We start from the raw sequence: 22,040 nt of genomic DNA, 5'->3' as shown, positions 1-22,040 counted from the left end.
TTTCGACGATGTTCTTCAGCGGTATACCTTTGGATCCTCCTCGAGCAAGCACGAGAGCAGCGATTGGAAGTTTACTACAAATGCACCAATGGTTAACGGAATCGTTTAGCGTGTTACGAACCCTCAAATTCGATCCATCCACTTACGAATCATTATCGTCTGTGATACACGAACCAAACTTCACTAGTACTGCTACTGCTATTGCCAGAATGCAGTTCATCTCAGATCTGATACAGAATGGAGCAGATTAACACTGATTGCCCGATAACAGCTAGCACGAAACGCACACGTACGCAACGCACCGTATTAACTAACGACCCCCATACTAAGAAATTGACTATGGAACGTTTTTTACATATGGTTTTTATTAGCATTATCATGCATCAGGTTAATGTCATTTCTTCCGTTTCGTTCTTCGGTCTCTCGTTAGCATCTATGTTTTAGTTTCCTCATAATAAATTATTAATTGGTTTGTGTATGCTTCTTTTACTTAAACTTCTCTCAATATAGAATATATATATATATTTTTATCTCAGTATTTGTTCGGCGCTCTTCTTTATATCTTTGCTTGCATCTGCTCCTGTGTTTGTTTGTTTCGTTATTTGTTTGCCTTTTTTGCTAGTTTAAATTTGCCTGTTGAATGCAGTTGCATAAAATAGTTTATGGATTCGTTCATGTCTCGTTGCCACAAGGACGCACACTGTTTTTTTCTGCTATGACCTAATGCAATATGTTCCTGTTTAGCAGGTAAACAAGATCATGTTTGTTTTGCACTCTACGGTACGTTACACGAAAGGCCATAGAGATGGTAAAACACATCATAACGCGATGATGCGAGCGAAGAGTCTGTTTTCATTGCAATATACTCTTTTGTACTTGACCTTATGGGTTAACAAAACATTTTTCACCGATGCATTCTCGTACACACAACGAAATGGTGCTTAATTTATATACCTTAAATCATTCATAAAAAATCGATGGTCTCAAACAAACGCATTATAAAAATATATCTACAGAACTCCTTTATTATAAACAAGAGAGCGTGAGAACGTAACAACTAGCAGCTGCCTGTTCTGAAGTATAATTAATTTTGGTATCATACAATCGCTAGCTCCTAGGAATATCGAGTCAATAGGACGACTATCGATCAGGCATATAGCAGTAAATAAGATGCTCATGAAAATGATTACCGACACGCGCCGACATTCTAGAACATAAAAAAAACATATTAACAACTATGACAAGATGGAAATTGTTGATGAAACCCTAGCTACGTCATTTGAAATCTTCATACTCTTCTCGGAAAGAACAAAAAAGGTAATAACTTGGAAATCTCTTTTCTAGAGCATGGACTTAGCATACTCACACTGTTTCCCAAACTCACATATCGTTCGATGATGCAGTTCATCATTAAGCCAATGATCTTATCTGACAGAATTCTTTACTTTAGTGCTGTTTAATCATCAGTGCTTCTTGTGTTCCTTTTGTAAATTGTGCTTTCTGTAACCCTTTTCGATTTTTAAAGTAAGCTATTCTGCTAAGCTATTCATCCAGCTGTACCGTAAACGTCTGCCCCCACTGCTAACCCTGTCCAACAGTTGTTGTTTTGTATCTTTCATTATGAAAGTACGAGTTTTCATAGTAATCTTCGATATTATGCTTGTTTGTTAAGCTATTACTATTAGATGCCCATGTTGCCATAAGTTTTTATATTCTGAAAACAGTACTTCAGTTCGAGTATGCGTCAGCTACAGAGTTTCTGCAAACATATGGTTGTTTAAAGTTTTGTTTTGTAATATGAATGAATGTGTGTTTGTGTGCTATCTGTGATGTTTAAGATGCTTAATGTGAAACTGTATTATTTTATATGGTTTACAATTTAACGCCTTCCTGTAAATGATGCAATGATTTGCCATTTCCAAACCCGACTTTAATCGACTCTCTTTTCTGTTGTACGAAGTATAGCAGCAGTGCAAAACATTTGCTTTTAGTTGTATGGTATTTTAGTGTGTTTTACTTTCCTTTCATTCATGTGCACCAACGACCACGAACGGTGTAGACCGATGGGCTAATTTGTGTTTATAGTAGGTTCATCGTAAGGTTCATAAACAGTACACAATAAGTTTTGTTCACCGCTTTTTGCACGGTGCGCTATTGACAAAAGTTTGCAGCAAAATATGGTTTATACTCTTCAATTGATAATATTTTTATCAAGAGTGATTTTCTCTTTTGCATAACTTTCTACTCAACAGTAAAACATTGCCAGTGTTTGCGCTGTGACACAGTGTCATTCACATTGGCAAAATCGCATATGAACCCCTGATATAGCCTATCCGCAAATCTATTCTATCAGCAAATGTATTATTAATCCCAGCAATAGCAACAGCGATTATAGGTACCTGCCTATCCTGTCCGTATTTCTTTTGATTTGGGATACCTTCAACTCAGTTGTACCAACTATTTCATCTATGATATACGACACTGTTGAAAGTTTCTTCGCTTTACACCAAATATGTGACGCTGGATGTATCCATATGCTGTATCAGTGTGCGCATAAATGTCATCTCTTTTCGGGCATTTTCTAGAATTACTTTCGGATCTTGTGATTGGCAACGTAGCAAATTAGGTGCAAATACCATCGCCAGGTTGGATGAATCCATTTTTGTGTTAGCAACCACGTCAGGTAGGGAAAACTGTTGCAAGAAGTGTATCAAATAAGTGAGAACCTGAAAGAAACGATGAGGACAGATGCGGTTTGTTAAACTACTTGTGAATCAAAAACTACTTGTTACACACTTACCAATCGATTGATTTTGGGTAACTTTTCTACGATAGCAGCTGCTTCAACAGGGTCTTCTGTTTGAACACATTCATCATAAAGCTCATCCGGAATCAACGGATCGTACAGTTCGCGATACCACAGCTTCAGCAAACTAGCAGGAGCATGGGCATCTGAAACATGATAACATATTCGTTTCACAATCCGTTGGCCTGTGCATCATCCCCAACGTTTTTATATGATGCTTACCCATCGTACCCTTGTTTTCGGGAAATTCCCAGCGATCGATCAGATTTTTCAATACATTAACTTCGTCAACATCAGCCGGTACTCGAAAAACGCCTTCGGTTTGCTTCCCGTTCAAAAGTAAAACCTGCGCAAAGGAGGAAATCAATAGAATAGTGTTTTTATTTAATGACAATATTGAAATATAATTTCTTTTCTTCTAAATAGGGATTGTTTCGAAGCAGACAGGAGAACAACAAAGATGGATTGTCACTATAACATTTAGATTGTCATAAAATTCGCTTACTTGTTCAGAAAGTGTTGTCTGTATCCAGGGAAGCTGTCGCTCTGGGAATCGTTCTTTCTGCAGTTCCATTACCTCACTAAGCGTATTGCCGAACATACTGTCGCGGAAAATTTGCTCTCGCGCTTGATTGATCTCATCTTCCGATGGCCGTTTGGCCTGCTTCCTACCCGAGCTTCCGATGCGATCCAACCGACGACACGCTATCGTTGCATAATGCGAAATCTGAACGTGGATTGGCCATTTGCCAACCTCTGGGAAAGTGGTCGCAAAGGAAGGATCCCGGTGTCGGTTGATGTAACCCAGCAAAGCTGGCTGGAACGTGGGGGATGGTGGTACAAATGACAGACAAATCGCCATTAGCTCCCAACCTCGGATCAATGAATCGCGACTCGGATTCTCTGTAGTCTGGCGGCACATCTGGATGTATAGTTCGTCTCGCAGCTGTGCCTGACCCATTGCCATTGTTACGATGTCTATTGCGACCGAAATCAAGCTCATCCCAATGCGTGCTTTTCTATCGCCCATATATATCTGCACCAGTTTGAACAGATCCGTAGCCATCTTTTTACCCGCTTTGTCTCTGGCCAGAGATAGCATCGGACGGCTTATCGCGTTTGATGTCCAACTGAGCATGTCTCTCACGGAGGATTTTTTGCGGAAAATACCCTTCGAATGTAGATTGAGATTATCCTGCGCAAATTTCTCGATATCACACTCCTTTAGCAAAGCCATCTCAGCTATCTTCCCGTTACTGCCTGCTCCCGGTCCTGAAGATTCTAATCTTAGATTTTCCTGGAATCGCTGCAACAGTGTTGCTTTATTGAGTTTGTGTTGTAGCTGTTGTTGCGGTGGCTGTATTCCTCCACTCAGTTGTTGCTGTTGATGCTGTCCAGCTGCGGCCGCCATCTGCTGTAGGTAAGACGTTTTCGACCCAAAAGTACCATTTCCACTGCCCATTGGAACTGTGGGTGGTCCACGGTCAACAGTATCAGACAACACAGTGCCGGTCGACTCAAAACCCTGTCTTCCGGCTTGAAATGCAGGTGACGGAAATTTGTGCAATGGAGGATGGTTTTTGACTGGGCTGTATATTTGATCAGGCATGCTCTCTAATTTTGCCGTCACTTCTTCGGATCTGGAATTTTAAAAACAAATTAGGACCACCATTTTTTACAAGCACTGTTTGAAATGGTATGCTTACATGTCTTCCTTTTCATCGCGATCGCCAAAATTGAACTCAAAGTTATAGTATGATACGCCGCCATCCTGACCATGACGGGCACCGTACTCTTCGTAAGGATAATGAGCCAAATAGTCTCCGTGACCATCGGAATGATCGGAGTCCTCATTATCTGGCTCGTGTCCCGAGAACGAGTGCTCCGATTGGCTGTCGGAGTGAAAAGAATCAGAGTCCAAATCACCTAATCCGTAGGAGCCTGACAGCTTCGCCTGTTCTAAAATGTAATGTTGCAAAGGGAGCAAATGTTCCTGCATTTCCTGCAAAATAGTAATCGTACAGAGATAGGTTACTCTCATGGAACCGTCTCATGGTGACAATTTCATTCTAGCGTTCTGTCCATCTTACCTTGTCCCAGTTGCAGTACAGAGGCGAGGTATTGCCATTGTCGTAATCGAAATCGAACCCGGTACCACCAGCGGTATTGTGATTGTTATAATGTTTAGCCTTTTTGCCATGTTTCGCATTGTGCGTAGAAGAATTGTTCGAGGCAACGGTATGCGTTGATCCCGACGATTTTTTCTCAAGTGTTTGTTGTTGATCGTGCGCTCGGTTGTGTCGGTCAAGGTTGGATTGATTCAGGTTCAATGAAAACTGATCCTTACCCGCACTTATCTTGGCGGTACTGCCACCGCTCGTTTGTTCCATAGGATGACTAGAGGAAGAGGATGCTGGAATGTTGGGCGGATAAGGAGATTGTTTGCCGCCCATTGACACCGCACCGGGAGATACTTTGCCGGTGCGATCATGCTTCATTTTATCAAGATATTTGTCCGCTTTTCCTGTCACACCATCGACATTGTATATCAGCTCGCTGGGATGATCACCTGTGGTGTTGCTGCTATTGATATTGCTATTTTTATGACTAGATTTGTTGCTGCCGTTGTTTTGGTAACTGCTACCGGAAGATAACTCCACCGACAAAGCTGACGGCCGTTGCACTTTTCCTTGCTGTTGCTGCTGCTGCTGTTGTGGACTAATTGGACTCTGGGGACTAGAATCGCTTGATTGCTTTTGTTGCTGCAAAGGCGATTTAGAGGACGTTGTGTGACGCCGTCGCGTGATCGGTGTATTTTCAACCGATTTAAAGTATTTTTCATGCATTGAATCATCGCTTCCTCCTCCTCCTCCCCCTCCCCCTACTCCTGCAGCTCCACCAGTTCCAGCACTGCCACCAGTGCCTGCTCCTGCACTGCCGCTTCCACCATTTCCATCAAAGCTACCCTTCCTATGGGAACCGCTGGAAGAATGATAACTACCTCCGCTTCCCGATGGTCCATACGGTCGGGATGAAATGGGAGTACCAATAGCACCACCCACACCACTAGTTATGCCTGCAGACGAAAGAAAACTCCCAGACCTTGTAAGCGAGATTGATGATGCACTAGGATCTGAAACGACATTACACAAATTCATTAGACCCCATCATCTAAATAGCGACAAACGGATAAGCCAAGCGGAGCGATCACTTACTGCCGCCATAGTCAAAGCTTTCGTGCTTTGATACCATTCCTCCGACAAGGTTGCCATCCTTCGAAGACGATTTCGATGAGGAGCCACCTACACCACCGTCATGGATGAATTTCTTTTTGAACTGCGGCGTGCTCAGCGAGTGTGACGGTGAGGATAGGCTTCCGGCAGCAGCAAGATCCGACGAGTTTGAGATCGAGTACGACAGCATTTGGTGAGGTGGGGGCAGTGCTGACGAATGATGCAATGGTCCAAGGGCTAGCTTTTCGCTGCTACTCACTGCAGACACAGCTGCCGTTGATGCTGAAGGCGAAGGGACTACCACCGAGTGTGGAATGTTGTGAGAACTGGAACTTTCCTGTAGCATGCGGTAGCTAGAAAAAGAATGCATAAACATGTGTGATCGCTATTAGTCAGTTGGAATCAATGTGCACTGCACGGCATTTTGTGCAATCATCAAGTAACAAAACATCACCACCACCACCGTCAGTTAGCGCTCCCCCTCTATGTGATGATGCTGGATGATGAATGTTGTGGAATTAATTTTGGGCACCTTGTAATGTTAAAATTGAGTCGTATTTGAGTTAATAGTATGTTAGCTGCCAATAGAAACGTGCAGACGACACTACGCACAAACACACACATACACACTGCTAAGGGTGACAATGATAGAGGATGTAACTTTCATTAGACAACTACACACACGCACACAAATTAAAAAAATACTACTGTTCACTGTGCACACACCGCCACCTCGCTCCTCTCCTCCGCCCGACTAATGATCTATTTCATCGCGTTCCATGCACTTACCCGCTACTACTGTCAGGATTGTGTTTTCTACTACCCGTGCCACTGCCGCCACCGCTGCTATGGCCATTTGTCGCATAACCACTGGAACCACTGCCGTACCGAAGCAGGCTGTTCGCGGCATCCGGAACGCTGCCTGGAACACCACCGTGCAGCCGGCGATAACTACCGGACAAGCTACCCTCGGAGGATTTAAGCGAGCCGATGTCCGGATGATGGTGATGATGGTGGAAACGTTGATGGTGTTGCTGCGCCGCATGAAGATGGCCATGCTGATAACTTCCCGGATAGCGCTGGCTTCCACGTACCGATCCAGCAGATGGCACCGAGATGCCACCGGTTCCTGCGCCACCACTCGACTGGTGCCCATGTCTGCAAAATTTGTGCGAGTCCAGTCGGCTAATCGAAGCGTGGCTGTTACCGTCAGCCAACGGAGAGGTTACGATTTTTGGCGGTAATCTGATTATTGCCACAAACAGATTTCGCCAGCATCCAACCATTGCAACACCCGCCCCATTCGTGACATGTGTGTTGGTTCACGGTAACGTTTATCGAGGGAATATTGGTGATGGCAGTGTGATAGTATAGCATAACAACAAGGATCGTCCAGGGGAAGAAAAACATGTGCCAGAGCAAAAGCAAGCCAAATGCCATTCAAAAAGAATTTGCACAACACACACACACACACACGCAGGCACGTTAAGAAAGGTAAGTGCAGTGGAAGCAAACGGTGGCAATATCGAGCAGCATGAGATCACGCAAGGAAAAATCGATCAGGATCAAATTGCAAATTAATTTTTAAATCATAACCCAAAAAAAGTTCAATGCATTACAAAAAAAACCAAACAAATTAATGGACATTTATAAGTTTAAGATACCGCAAATCAATACAAAAATCACCCAATTACATTACGTATGAATGAAATGAAAATACAAATTACAGAAATATAATCGATCGAAAAGTCCGTTCGTCGCCATGCCAGAAGAAGAGACAGGAGCAAAAATGATGGCAAAGGAAGAAGTGATTTCGCGCGCGAAGAAAAAAGAAGCGTCCGTGGAAAAAAAGAAAGAGGAAAAAAAGAAACTATTTGAAAACATAGAACAAAACATAAACAACGGTCGTGTACTTTAAAAAGAGAAAAACTAACATAATTACAAAACACAAACTAACAATGTTTAATTGTAACCATTCGATAGCTAAAGCCAAACTGCGCGTAAACACACGTCACAAAATACAACGAAGATAAAAAAGAGCGACATTGCTATTACAGATGTTGAGATAATCACAAGAAACTAGCAATATTTAGCAGAAGGATAGAGAGGAACAAAATTACACATTGCTGATCGTAACACAGTGTATATAACTGTGAGCGCGGATCGTTCGTTGCCACATTACAATACAGTGTTCTAGGGGTACAAGTACAGGAGAAAGCAGTACCACGCTGAGCCGGTGAAGCTTACCTATGCTGAAGACTGTGTCTTCCTTGCGGGCTGGCCAGAAGCTCGCTGTTGCTGCGTTGATCTAATCCGCCGCCGCCGCCACGACGGTGTCCCGAGCTGGAACTACGATGGTGATGGTCTCGATCGCGATAATCCGTGACACCCGTTGCCGTTCGATGACCGCAAGATTTTCCTACCGTACCGCTGCCGCCCAACTTCGATGCACCACCGAGTGCACCGAGACCACCAATGCCTCCCCCTGTGCTGCCACCACTTCCTGCACCATGGTGGTGGTGATGATGGTGATGATGCGGGAGTGTCGCATCTTTCCGATCGCTCGGATCGGTGTTTTGCTTCAGGGTTTGCAACTTGGCCAGAGGGATAATATCACAGTTCTGCGGCCGATGCCAAACGGTTTTCTGTGAGGCAACATTGTAGTAGTAAAATCGACAGGTATTTGTATCGAACAGCTCCCACCATTGTGAAGCATCTGTTCGCTTGATGGTGACACCCTGCGGAATGTAATAAGTGACACTGATTTTAATAACCAACTCATAAGATCTAAAATATAAATTCATGTTCGTTGATATATGTTATGCTTTTAAACACTCTTGCTGCGTCCAAATATCCATAGTCAACAAAAAGCTTTAATTGTAAAAACAAACATACCAATATGTGTAAATGAAAACTACGTCTAACTTTTATGAAAATAAACATATGCAAAGTCTAATTTTAATAGTTTTCCGCTGGACGTGTGGTGTAGAATTCTGCACTGTTTCGTCTTAAGTAGCAATATGTACAATGGTACACAGATCGAATTTAATAACTTTATTAGTTTGTAATAGTCGTTACGAAATCAGTAGTGCAGTTTCTTTCTAAGCCTTGTTCGAGCAGCAGGCGCCAGACAAGAGCGAAAATGACGATGAAGCACTTCGTGTGCACCGGAAATTGCCGATCTGGTATCTATATTATCATTCTCCCAGAGTGTTGCTGGCCACCCTGCAGAAGACGTCTCCGGGAAGTGTAGCAGCATCTGAAGATCGCGGAAAAAATGATCTCTTCGATCGTCTCTCCTTTCAGAGGCTTAAGTGATTTCAGTCAAACATTGAAGAAGTGTATGGACTATTCGAGCCATATTTGAGAACTGGTGGTATTTGAGCAGCGGACAATCTCCCAAAAGAAGCGACTAAATGTTCTCATGAAATATTCTTTCCGACAGATTAAAGATCAGTTTTTAACGGAGATCCCCAATCCTCACAAAATGGCCATCAGCTGCGATCAGTCCAACGTTTTAGGACAACTCTCAAACGGAGGAGCAAATCCAATAATTTCGATTGAGGTTTTTTTCAAGTTTACAATGTAATGTAACCGATTGATGCGAGCGATCAAGGGAAGCTTCAATGTATCAACACCTAATGTATGTGTTTAGTTTGAGTATGTGGTCCGTAGCATCTTATTTTTTTATCTTAATATTTTTTTGTATCGATCACAAAGACCAGAACGAAACACTGACTGTTGAGTAAAGAACACATGTTACAAAAACACAATGTTACATGTTATGTGTAAAAACACATAAAATGTTTTAAAATAAATTTAAGATTTTCAGAACATTTAATTACTGTTAAAAATTAAGAACTAGTTTAAGCAACAGTGAAATTGACATTAAAACGATCATGTTAAAAACTCCGCTACACTCATTTTGTGCATAACTTTTTAAGTCTACTCTTGTGTGTGTAAAACTATCTGTTCTACGTAACAACTTATTGCTTTGAATCATAGAAATAATAGCTCCGTAGCTCGTACCACCGATTGATACATTTTGATGATGATTGGAATAATTTATTCCCTCCCTTCACAAACGAAACTGTACTTGCAAGTCATGATGCGTGGTACGAATTTGATCATCCGTCTATCACGGTCACTTAGGTAATGTAATTTCCACCGTGCAATAATAGTTGCGATCAAATGGGCGGTACGCATATATAGAGCAGCAATTGTTACCGAAAACCATCGATTGAATTACGGCACACGAATGAAGCAATCAGCTGACAATTACAAAGGTGGAACAATCTCCGACACAAACATGCATTTCTTTTTTCTTTGCGCAATATCACATCTTACACGATAGTGTTCATTTTTATCGTTATAACTTTGGACAAAGAATCATAAACTGTTATGGGTGTTACTAAATACATGGCGAACAAAGCAAGCAATAACAGCAGGAGCAATTATTTGTGTGATTTTAAAACATTTTCGAAATAGAATATATGCTTGATTCGGCCGATTATACCCGGGATAAGGTGCTCTTTCACTGTTTAAAAAAAATTAAGTAAATCAAATTGGGGTTAAGATTCCAATAGAATGAAGCAATACATCTAGGCCGTGTTTCATAATAAAAAACCAAATATATACATGTCTCACTCTTTTGAATATAAATTTAGAAACATTTTTTCGACAACTGGGCCAAAAACGGTAACTGATTGCTTCAAGTTGGATGATGTATCATACATTTGCAGTAGAACATGACATGATAAATCATATGATCAAATTTCATCACGGTACAAGTGGTTTAGAGATGAATATATGAATGATATGTGTCTTTCGACAAGTTTTAGAATGTGCTCAAATTTCCAGGAAAACATCAAGCGTTATTCTTCAAGGGAGGGTGCGCGCACAGGCAAAGGAAAACAAAATCCTTGCTATTTTTTATCTCACATGCTGCTGCATCCGATCTTACATTTTCCCGAAACTGCCCGCACATGCCAAGCAGCAGGCAGAGAAAGCGTACAAGTTGCAGCGCCAACACAATATTGCACCACTACGCCAGCCACGTCGTTGTTGGTGTTCGTACTCATCACATCAACCACCGGAAGTGTAACAAACAGCTGCCGTTTCCTATACTACCGACCTCACACCTCCGTCAAGAGCGGCATGCCCATAAAGTGCATTCAAACGGATGCACCCGGGATAAGCCCCGTTGCCCTCTCGTTGCGAACAGCAATCTTAAGGTCTCCGAACGAACGAACGAACTACGACCACAATAAATAAATCCGCTCCGAAAAAATTCAATGCCGAGAGCTCGGCCGACACGTATCAGTCCCGCTGCTCGGTGGAAAGTATGTGGTTAACCAAACCGTATAATACGACAATCAATGCGTGTACGCGTGTCTTCTCCATATCTCACACGTCGGGAATCACGGTGAATCGCACAGAAGACGGTATACGGTGGTGTTGGTACTTATGTGTGTCCGCACGTTGATGGCGCACATGTTTTAATATTTTTTATTTCATTCTATTTTTTTCTTTCGTCCACCCAAAACCCCTAACGATGCTTCTGTCCTCTGTTTTCCATATACTGTGCGTTATTTATGCTCCCTCTGGGGTTGTCTCGTTTGGGTTTTGCTTCGTTTGTTCCACATTACAGTGCGGGCCAAGCGCTGTCCTAATGGTGTCATCACAGCATAGGTCACACATGTGTGATCAAGAGCTGCAGTTGGGATGACTAATGCCACCAAACGTTCAATTTGCACGTTTTCCAAAACCAAAAATAAAATTCATTTTTTCCACATCGCTTCATTACACTGTGACTAGTAACATTATTTATTTATGGCTTCAAAAAGGTACTCTATTTAGATAAAATAATTTCACTAAACAACCGATTTGATCGTCGTACCATCGTGAAGTTATTCCACACGCAAAACATAGAAACGGTAGTGGAAACTGTTTGAAAACTCAACTAATGCACATCTTCTGTACCATGTCCAGAGACAAGGGCGCTTGATGATTCGCGCAAAGAAGCAAACACGGCATTATCTCGCCGACATTAAGCCATGCGTAACCGACATCCCTCTGAGGTTGTCAATGGCCCGCGCTCCATCACATTAATATTTATAAAGGACGATTGCAGCGAAAGGCCTACGGTGCCAAGTCCAATTCGTATGGACACGGTTGAGAGTTCATGAGTAGCCTTCTTAAACTGTAACCAGCGGCGGCAACGGAAAATAATTCATTACTTCCGTTTAGGTTGATGGGGGGTTGATGTTGTCGGTGCACCGAATACCAATAGAAGAAGCTTGTCAAATAATTAAAAAATGCACAGATGTATTTGTATGTGTGCAGTGTACGTCGAGCATGGTTAACATATTTCACCAACCAAAATTGGAAAAAATACTTTCAATTTATTAAATTGTTCGCAGCTCATCATCCACTTGTTACCCTTGATACGGCTATAAGATATGTAACATTAACTAAACGATTGTATATTGTTTAATATGCTGGCATTGACGAATTTAGCACAAAAAACGCTTCTTCTTCTTCATATTAATGTTTCCTAAAATAAAAGTTGATAAAAGTTGATAGAAGCATGATAAAGGTAGAAAGTTTTGGCAAGTCACAGTGGAGATCTTTTGACAATAAGTTCATACCGCTTCTAGGCGGGATCATTCGATCTTTCGAAATATCTGTATCGTATCGCGATCCTTTCCTACTTTATGACATACTGTTTATTTGTTGAATTCAATTCCGGTCTGTGAAGCGTTTGGCTACGTTTGCTTTATTTGACGGCTAAAACAAGACCGAAAATCAGCACAAAGTGTCATACTATTATTCTTACAATTATTTGTTTCTTACTCGCTTCCCACTTATACACATTAACCTTCATGCAATACCAATCAGTATAATTTCTTATTAAATTCTATTATTTGACCTCTTACTGTAGATTACCGCTTGGCCAATCAACAGCTTACATCTTCTAATAGGTGCAGTATTGCGATGTGCGATGTCAGAGAGATAATCGCACAAAGACATATTTGCTTGCGCTTATCAATAGCTCACCGTCACAGAAGGCGGACAAATAGCTAGACATTGGCTTTTGGTTGAAGTTAAAAATTTAAAGATCCGGCTGTTTTCTATGCAACAAATTAAACATCGTTAGAAGCAATATTAAGAGATTCTTAAGCAGATAATTAAAAGAAAAAAACTTGTACATAATTTCCCTTGTAGTATAATCCGTGATTACAGTAAAGTTTCGTTAAATAACGCATCACAATTACGGTTATGGATTATATATCTACCAATAAAACAATTTTCCCGTTTGCTTCACGGCACATCTTACTTTTCAAAACAATATGCCGCAGCATATTAGCTTACTTGTACAAATAATATGCAATAAAGATAACTGTCATTATTTATTGGATACTCCACAACTAGAGCATACCCTCCAGTACATGTGATTTCTTTATATTCATTCAGCACAGAAAGGGTACGCCTCAAGGTGTTACTACTGTTCATAGAACGAAATGAAAGACTAGTTTCCATAATTGCATGGGCCTTTCAAAGGTTCATACGTATGAAGATCATGACTAGCTGACCAACTTTTCCCGATACGAAGTAAAACAAAGAGCTCGAAATGAGTAAAAAAAATCAACCAACTATAGCACCACTTGGGGACCGCAACAACGAGTGAGTTGGCCCTGCGGAGGACAACCTTCCGAGTTGGTCGGTTGCTCGGTCGCTAACGGGTTGCTCTTCTTTCCTTTTAGCGGTCACAACCATAGCCATGCACTGGAAGCTACCCATTAAACCGCTAGCTTTGCCCAGCGTGCCAATAAAGTTAATGTCTAACGCAACAGAACTCAATTGATCGCTCACAATTCGTATCGGTTGGAACCATCGTTGCATTCGTCTGCGTTCGACGCAGACACACGCGCGTCTAAATTATTTCGGAACAGAATGGGGAAATAAAATGGCCAAAAAGGGTACAACATGAACAATCGAAACATGGCAACAGGAACCTGAGCAAGTGCCAGGCGATAAATTGTTTATAAGAATCGATAGACCAAGCGAATAATTTGAGCAAACACACACGGGATTATTACGAGATATTTTTGAATTGAATATGTCTAATTCTTGCAAAGGTAAATAACAGACATATGACATTCGTATGGCTCTTGAGTCGTGACAGTCCACATTCATATGACTCTTTAGTGAGGAGACATTCAATCAACTCTCAAATGATTCACGAATCCCCGGAGTAGTGATGCCTCTTGGAAGTAGTCAAATCTTGGAAGGTAGGTGGGAGAAAGCGAGAAGCGGAGAGAAAGGATCATGAGACAAACAAACACACAAATCTTGGCTAATTCAGAAACCTTAGAGCATTCATGAATCTTTCAAATAGAGATTGAGACTCATTCAGATTCCAGAATCTATATCAAATTAACCCAACACTAGTATATTACGAACTGCTTCCGAGTGGTCACACCATCCGTGTGCACGGTATTGAACCCAAAGGGGAATCGAACGTAAAACAATAAGAGTTAGTACTTTTCCATCACAATATTTTTCATCAACATGTTGATACTTCACTAGAACACTATTTGATGAATATTAGATGGTTAACTCTGTTGTCTATTTGGCACCATCCGGCTATCACTTCTCGAATGCGGAATGTCTTCTTCGATACTTCGATCGATGGAGAACGTCTCACCGGAATACACTACTTTTTAGTCGAGAATCACAAAAAGTGAGTGCAAAAGAAATTTCTATTATCTAAAGTAAATAATTTGTCAGAACGTGGAGAAAAAGTTGCTGCTCCTTATAAGCAATCCGTTGAACAAAATTTTAAAATTTACAATGAAAAAAGTGGTCAAAAATTATATGTACATCCAATAGTAAGTTTGACAAAAATGAAGGACAATTTTATGGCAGACCATGAATTGTGTAGCAGTTCCACTTTAAACAAACAGTATACATTTAATTTTATGTAACGTCATGACTACAAATATGACAAATTTTACCTACACAATACATATACTAAAACCGAAACATGCGGAAATAAGTGAACCGCAACATGCAACTATCGATCATATTGTTTCACGTATTGGTGATATTACAATCCAGATAAACCCATGTACTAATTTACTTTCACTTTCTTATCATTCCAAAGTTTGACTCACTGGTGTCATAAAAACAAACCAGTTACACGGTTTGCACTATTTCTTTTCAAGTATCCACACGCAGTTGATCTGAACGTCATAGGTCTACGTCATTGCAATCATTGCATCAGCTGCGTTGAGGTGAACACTGCCTCTTTCACCCTCTGAGGTTTCTTGAACCGTAAAGACCAAGAGCTGTTGTATTAATATCCGGCTCTACCGGAACTATATCTGCCGTTCGTTACACTAAATACCTGCCAGCATGTCGTTACCCATAACTCAAGACACATAGCCCAGGAAACTTATAATGGGACAGCTTTAAGTTATTGTACATGCAAGCGTTTACTTTTCTGCGTCCTCGGGAGTTACAGATTAGTAACTATCACCGTGTTTTGATTCGAGTTGACCGAATTGAAGCTACATAGACAAGAAATGGACACGAACTAGTTTTCGTGTTTTCGAGCAAAACATATTTGAGTATACAGCCGTAAAACATATTTGAACACTCTTATTTGATCAAAATGGCAAGCATCTTGAATGTACTGTCTTTGAATATACTTAATTCATTATGTCCTCACAAGCAAGCTGAACATCACACACTGTGAAACGCACCAAAAAAGCGACTGTTGTAGGCTATGAGAGCATGCTTCAATTATAAGTGGCAATGATAGAGCAATCATTCTATGGTTCATTTGTTCGGATGTGTTGCATTGCCATTTGCATCAACTATGAGTTGCGAAACTCGCGATATGTAATGGGACTAATGAAAGACACTTTCCTTTTTATAGCGTAATGGCAATGGCATTTGCATGCACATGTTTTAACTGGCTGGATAAAACATACCAAAGTAAAACAGTCTTCAGATCGCATTGCACGAAACCAGTTAGAAAATAACCCACAAAAACATTAAAATTTCTGTAAATTACAACAGCTCAGATCTGCCTTCTGAATTTACAAGAATACATCCCAGTTCATCGTGTTTCTGTCGGTTTTTTACTATCTGTGACCTATTTATTATTTTATTTTTTTTTTACTGTTTTGATAACTATTAATGTATTTAGGCAAATATTTGCAGTTGTATCGGTGTGCGTTCTCTGGTCCACAGTAGAGAGATTTTAATTCAGAAGTCGATTGCTGTTAATTTGTATATGCCATGACTATATTACGGAATTATCTATAAACGTTTCAGCGCTATTAGCGATATAAATATTGTCTACACTGTATGATGATGACACAATTTTCACCACTACCCTGGATCGAGTGCATTTTTCATGAAAAAGAATTTGAGGTCAAAACAGTTTGAGTGTTTGCGTTGCAAGCACAATTACAAACTTCTCTAATAACAACATTCAATTAAGGCTTTGGTTTCTTTGCCTTCTTCCAGCGGGAAATTCGGACGGAAAAGAAGCTGGTCTAGCCGTACTGGTAGGTCGGTCAAACGGCGATGCGCACAAGACCCACCCGGGGGGGTTTTATCGGTAAAATTTTGCAACCAACACTATACGCCGCTTGTTCCGATTTTTGTTTTTGGTAGCTCTTTCATCAACATGTACAAAAAAAAATGCACAGACAGTGCTTCTCCTTGTGAAACATCTTCCGTTGCAACGGCACACACTACATACAGCAGCAGCACGTCAATGGCGCATATTGGCGAAAGCGCTCTCGTACCACACAGTGTGGTTTATTTTTGTTGAATGTTTACATGACCATCTGGAAAAAAAGCAATGTGGATTGATCATTGCTGGTGCACACACACATAGCCTCAGCTAATGGAGAAGTGGTTGTTGATTGTTGACCGAGAAAATGAGTAGGGGAAAAAACGATTATCACTACCAAATGAAGCACTCTCTATTGATTCGTACAATTTTCCATCCAATTTTCTGAAGATGCACCAAATCTTATCGAGAGTATCCAATCGATCCGATTCAACCAATGGGCAGCACGAATGAGCCAGCAATATAATTTCATCTGGAGTCAGATGTTTGATAACTAATAGGCACAATTGTACAGAAACTAAAACTAGCACTAACTACTACTATTTTTGTGTATAAAATTCGATGAAATACCGCTAAATGTATGTTATTGTGTATAGTACTTATGATAGCGATTCTCATTTATCTACGATATCAACTGTATTTCTTAAAAATATATAAAGTGGACATATGCCATTAAAAATTAAAACACGTTCTTTGCCAGACTTTATGAAGTTATTAATAAAAAAAACACAACAGAGACCGGAGTCAGACCTTTATCACAAATATATGCCAAACAGCCGTATACACTTTGAAGAGAGACGACTTCGCATTAGGTTCAGCATAAACATATTACATTCCCATGCTTTAATCAGTCCAACCCGTTCAACTTTTCATCCACTTAATGAAATATTTCCTGTTTAGCTTCGCAATATCGTGTTGATTAGTTCGTCGTTTGAATGTGTAACGGACTTTGCTAAAATGCATCATTAGACACAACGTTAATGACAATGACACAATAATATGTCAAAATGCAAAAAAATATTTCAAATTCGTAAGAAAAATGTACAAATAATGCGTATGCTTTAGCGACGCTTAAAAAAGCTGTTGCTGACAAACAAAGCCATTGTTTTTTACGACAAAACAACAATTTCCCTTAGGCGGCAGCACTTAACCGCAGACTAAACTGTCTGTGCGAACAGACAAGACGATGACCAAGAAATAACAAATAATCTGCAAATCTACAGCAGGCCCATTCATATCACGAAGGTAAACAAACGCCACCCAAGGATTTTGTTGAGAACCCTTTCAATTCTACTGCGAAGCTTTCCGTTAGCAAAAAAAATCTCCATGGAAAAAAGTTAAAATAGGATTACCCTCAATTCGTCACGGCTCACATGGTGTTATCATCGCGGTTTCGTTGGTCAAGTGAAAATATCTCAATTTTGCTCACTTTTTAAAGAATGTATAAATGACATGACATGATGGCATGACAAGAAAAAAAGGAAGACCATGCTTCTATAAAATCTAATTAATATAACATTTATTTATTAAAAACGATACGGTAAGGAGTTGCTAACATTAAACATTTAATGTTCTAACACAAAACGTCAAATGTGTGCAAATGTCTTGTGTCTTGTCTTGCGAAATGTTATTATAAAACAAATATTTTAGGTACTAATCTAGCTGTACAAGAAACGGATGGATCGCAAGGAAATAGTTAAAATTTCATTCAAGAACGTTTTTAAATATCCAATTCTCCCGAATACGACCATATTGCTAAAGTTAATCTTTAAATACCGCTCGATGTCAATAGTTACAACTCGTGCAACGAACAGGAATTTTCACTCATTAGCATGAGCTAGTGCACATTAAACGGTTTCAGTTCCCTTGCTACAATACTAAATACATGCAAGTGAAACGATGGCTTAAAGAACCCTAAAGCAAACGTCGTGTACTTGTACTGTACTTCTTTAGAGAGCATTTCACGGGCTCCGTGTTTGTTACGCCAGCATAACACAAATCTTGGATAACAATCAAAAAACCAGACTGTTACAGCAAAAGTGAAACGTTTAAAGTGCGCTTCATTGCACTATGTAATGTACTCTCACCACAAGTAAACTCTTTGAAAGTTTTCCTCTTCTCCACATGCCCTCGACAAGGCTGTAATAGGAGGATTGTAACAACACTGCAACGGAGCAACTTTCCAACATCATAAAGACTCTTTGCAAAAAAGAATTGAGTTCTAAAACAATTTGATTTTATATTAATGATCTCTGAAGACATCATTCCCCTACTATCCATATAGTTGAACAAATGTTCAAACGACAAAGGAAGTTATGGTAAATTAATTTTCTATTTTTCCCCCAATTTTATGCGTCAAATTTCCAATAACTGCGTATCTCCGAATATGCGAAAAAAAAGAGTTTACCGTTTACCAACGGTTAAAAACCGTTTACTTCGGGGTACTGCGTGCACTTTTACAAAGATAAAGTCAAAGTACAAACATTACAAATATAATTACATTTTCATTGGTGGTTTTTGTAGTCAATTTCGTTCTGTGTTCTTTAACTGTTTACAAAAAAAAAAGCAAAAATACAAACATAAATCAAGAAAAATTTAAAAAAAAGATTATAATATTTCTTGTGTCCAAAGAACCTCTTAGCAGGATCACTTACCTCAGGAGGATCCCAGACACATTCGCCTGTGGTCAAATTCGCATACATATGTTCCTTCGTTCGGGGCTCGATGATTTCCACCCATTCCACTCTGTTGATTAGAGCAAATAAAAGAAAAACAATCAGTTATTGAATGAAACATAAGCGTAACATAACATATGATGTCGGATATTAAGTTGTAGATATACCCAGGAGGAAAGGACAACACCAAAACGATTTTGTCGAAAAATAACATTTCTTGCGATTAGGTTTCGCGATTAAAAAAATATTTTTCAAAGGTATTGCCATAGTAGCTTGAATGTAAACACATCGTGCTATTGATTTTGACAGTTACGTTCAGATAGAAAAACTAGCAATACAACGGGGTAGATTTGCACGCACTGTAGCAGCTTTCGTTCCCTTGCGTCCCCTTGCGTTTACGATCCCTTTAAGCAGAAGTGTTAAACAAGAATTATCAACAACTCAGATACCGCTCCGTGCACAACATTCGCCACCAACAACCGTGGATCGGCGCACGCAGAACGCATGTCGGTAACGGGTCTTGGTATTGGTGTGAACGATGAGCCGGAAAATATACAATTGTGTGAAATCTCTATATTTGCCGATGGGGACATTATACGCACCTTTCCGACGATGTTGACATTTTGTGTTGCCCAATGTTCTATCCAGTCTGTGAACCAATAGTAACTCGCAAGATTCTCAATTTCTGCACACTTCAGGCGGCTACCTGAATGTTTTCGCACATTAAAGTAACACCGTATTCAGCTGGCACAATGGAAGAATCGAATTAATATGCACGATTACTGGTTGCTGCAGTTGCGGTAATATATCTATTTAAACCCCAATCAATTCGCCGTATTTCGGGATCGGTGTTGCCATTCGCATTGGAAATCTACAGAACGATTAGAATACTGCGTGGAAAATACGGAAAGTTGATCGTTATCAACCGGCACAGATCACATTATCACACTACACACGCATTTGCGAAGAAAACAAGATTGCTTTGGTGATGATGACACAATAGCCCGAAAAAAACATGCCGGCATACTGTAGAAGGGCGTGAAAACACGCCAAGCACGGAAAACGGCACGCACGCTCGCACTTACAGCCGGATACACTGCACAAACACTTGTACGCGTATCAAACTAGAATGACCGAAAATAGCCAACACCAACGACACAACAGTGTGCACTATCGCACTTTTCTTACACATACAAACGCACACGCCACGGCTCGAGCAAACAGAGCAGAGTAGGCTTTTTCCACCAAGAAATTTCCACCAGCCAGGGCGTTTAGCATGTGACAGCAGGAAACTTTCCGTGAAAACGGAGATCCGCATTCATTTTGCGCAGAGATGAACTGTCGGCGAAGGAAACTGCACCGCGCCTGGTTGCAGACCATGGATTTTCTTTTCACATTTGCTGCCTGCCCACAAATTGTCAATTTCCATCGAACACACGAACCGAGCACACGTACAAATTCATCCCGGTAACACACACTCTCTTGCTCTACGTCTCTCGCTTGTTCCAGTCTCGGCCAAACGGAAAAGACCCCTTGCACTATCGTTTTGTCGCACTTCGCACCCTTTTCAGTTCGCAGTCGCTGCCACTATCGCACTGCTGTTGCTGCTGTTTTTAGTATTATTGCTAGTGCGCTGCTCACATCACTGAGCTCTCTCGCTCACACACACTGTCGCCCGGAAGATTGCTGTCGCGCGTGCTCGTGGCTCGTGGTATGGAATGGTATGAACGAGGCCGACGAACTACGACACCACGCAAGCAGCAGCGAAAGGAAACGGGGCAAGGTGATGGTGGAAAGGGAATAACAGCAGACAGCACAAGAATCGCCGCACTGCGATTCGTCCCGACACCAACCGGACCTTTCAGTAAAGCGATAAGGCCTAGGGGGGACAGTTTGGTACCGGGAACGAAGACCACGACAAGGACTGCAGAGTAAACAGACACTACATTTTTCACCATTCGCACAACACCACTAAAGCAGTAAAGGGGAGAGTCCAGCACAGATACGAACCGAAGCGCAAAGGACAAGACATGTTCCGCGAAACAATCTCTATGTTTCCACCATGTCAAAAGTGCACTGCTTCTTCAAATGTCGTTTTCTACACACCCTCGCGACAAATACTACTGCGACCTTCTTTCTAGAGGTCCAAAATCACACAAAGCCCAATACGACGGCGATGCAGTAAAATCGCGAAAAACTCCACGGCCAGAGCTGAGCGAAGCTTATCCGATTACCATTCGCTTGCATTTGAGTGCTATTTTAACGATCAAACAAACGGGCAGTACCGAATCTGCAAGAAATGCATGTGAGAGAAATTACTTTTGCTAGACGCACTTTTTCCTCGAACAGCAGCTGCACACAGTATTGTTTTTTGTGCTTCCCAAGAAGTTCAAATCAAAGTGAGCAAAGAACAGCTCACGCAACCAACAGCTGGTGGCAGCCATATTGAATAAATGTTTGACATTTACAATGTCCGCTGACAGTTGAGTATCTGCAGATTCAAAACGCATCCCAAATGATGTAGCTGGATCAGTTTGACCACCTTTTTCAGATCTCGTAATATGGACTCTTCACGAGATGTTTCTTTGTTTAATGCCTCCAAATCCAAACCGATAACAAAGTAAAATAGACACTGAACGCATTTCGTACCCTCAGTTCTTAGTAATTTTACC

The 22,040-nt window shown here is 40.9% G+C and overlaps 1 protein-coding gene across 3 annotated transcripts; it reads right to left on the bottom strand.

Moving 5' to 3' along the window:
- Window positions 1-362: 362 nt before the first annotated feature.
- On the bottom strand, window positions 363-21,730 carry LOC128309689 (hornerin). Of its 3 annotated transcripts, XM_053046132.1 has the most exons (12): window positions 21,703-21,730; window positions 19,971-20,112; window positions 19,348-19,438; window positions 8,287-8,777; window positions 6,829-7,284; window positions 6,022-6,392; window positions 4,897-5,939; window positions 4,513-4,808; window positions 3,312-4,446; window positions 3,029-3,152; window positions 2,801-2,952; window positions 363-2,726 (listed from the first exon to the last, which is right to left on the bottom strand). In XM_053046132.1, the coding sequence occupies exons 2-12, from the start codon at window positions 19,988-19,990 to the stop codon at window positions 2,502-2,504; spliced, it is 4,404 nt and encodes a 1,467-aa protein (XP_052902092.1). In that variant the 5' UTR covers window positions 19,991-20,112; window positions 21,703-21,730; the 3' UTR covers window positions 363-2,501. The 3 variants fall into 3 exon arrangements, with proteins under 3 accessions (XP_052902092.1, XP_052902091.1, XP_052902093.1); XM_053046131.1 differs by lacking the exon at window positions 21,703-21,730 and having other exon boundaries at window positions 19,971-21,030; XM_053046133.1 differs by lacking the exons at window positions 6,829-7,284; window positions 21,703-21,730 and having other exon boundaries at window positions 19,971-21,030.
- Window positions 21,731-22,040: the final 310 nt, after the last annotated feature.

Source organism: Anopheles moucheti, chromosome 2 (genome assembly GCF_943734755.1).
Source record: "Anopheles moucheti chromosome 2, idAnoMoucSN_F20_07, whole genome shotgun sequence".
Taxonomy (NCBI): domain Eukaryota; kingdom Metazoa; phylum Arthropoda; class Insecta; order Diptera; family Culicidae; genus Anopheles; species Anopheles moucheti.
The sequence above is the reverse complement of the archived record's forward strand: the minus strand, read 5'-3'. Positions and strand labels throughout refer to the sequence as shown.

Bases quoted from the DNA above. Each gene is read 5' to 3' on its own strand.
- LOC128309689 (XM_053046132.1), bottom strand. From the start codon at position 19,990: ATGTCAACATCGTCGGAAAG. The intron at 5,940-6,021 runs GTAAGTGATCGC...ATGTCGTTTCAG, and splicing joins AAGCTTTGACTATGGCGGCA to ATCCTAGTGCATCATCAATC. The intron at 4,809-4,896 runs GTAAGATGGACA...ACTATTTTGCAG, and splicing joins TGTACTGCAACTGGGACAAG to GAAATGCAGGAACATTTGCT.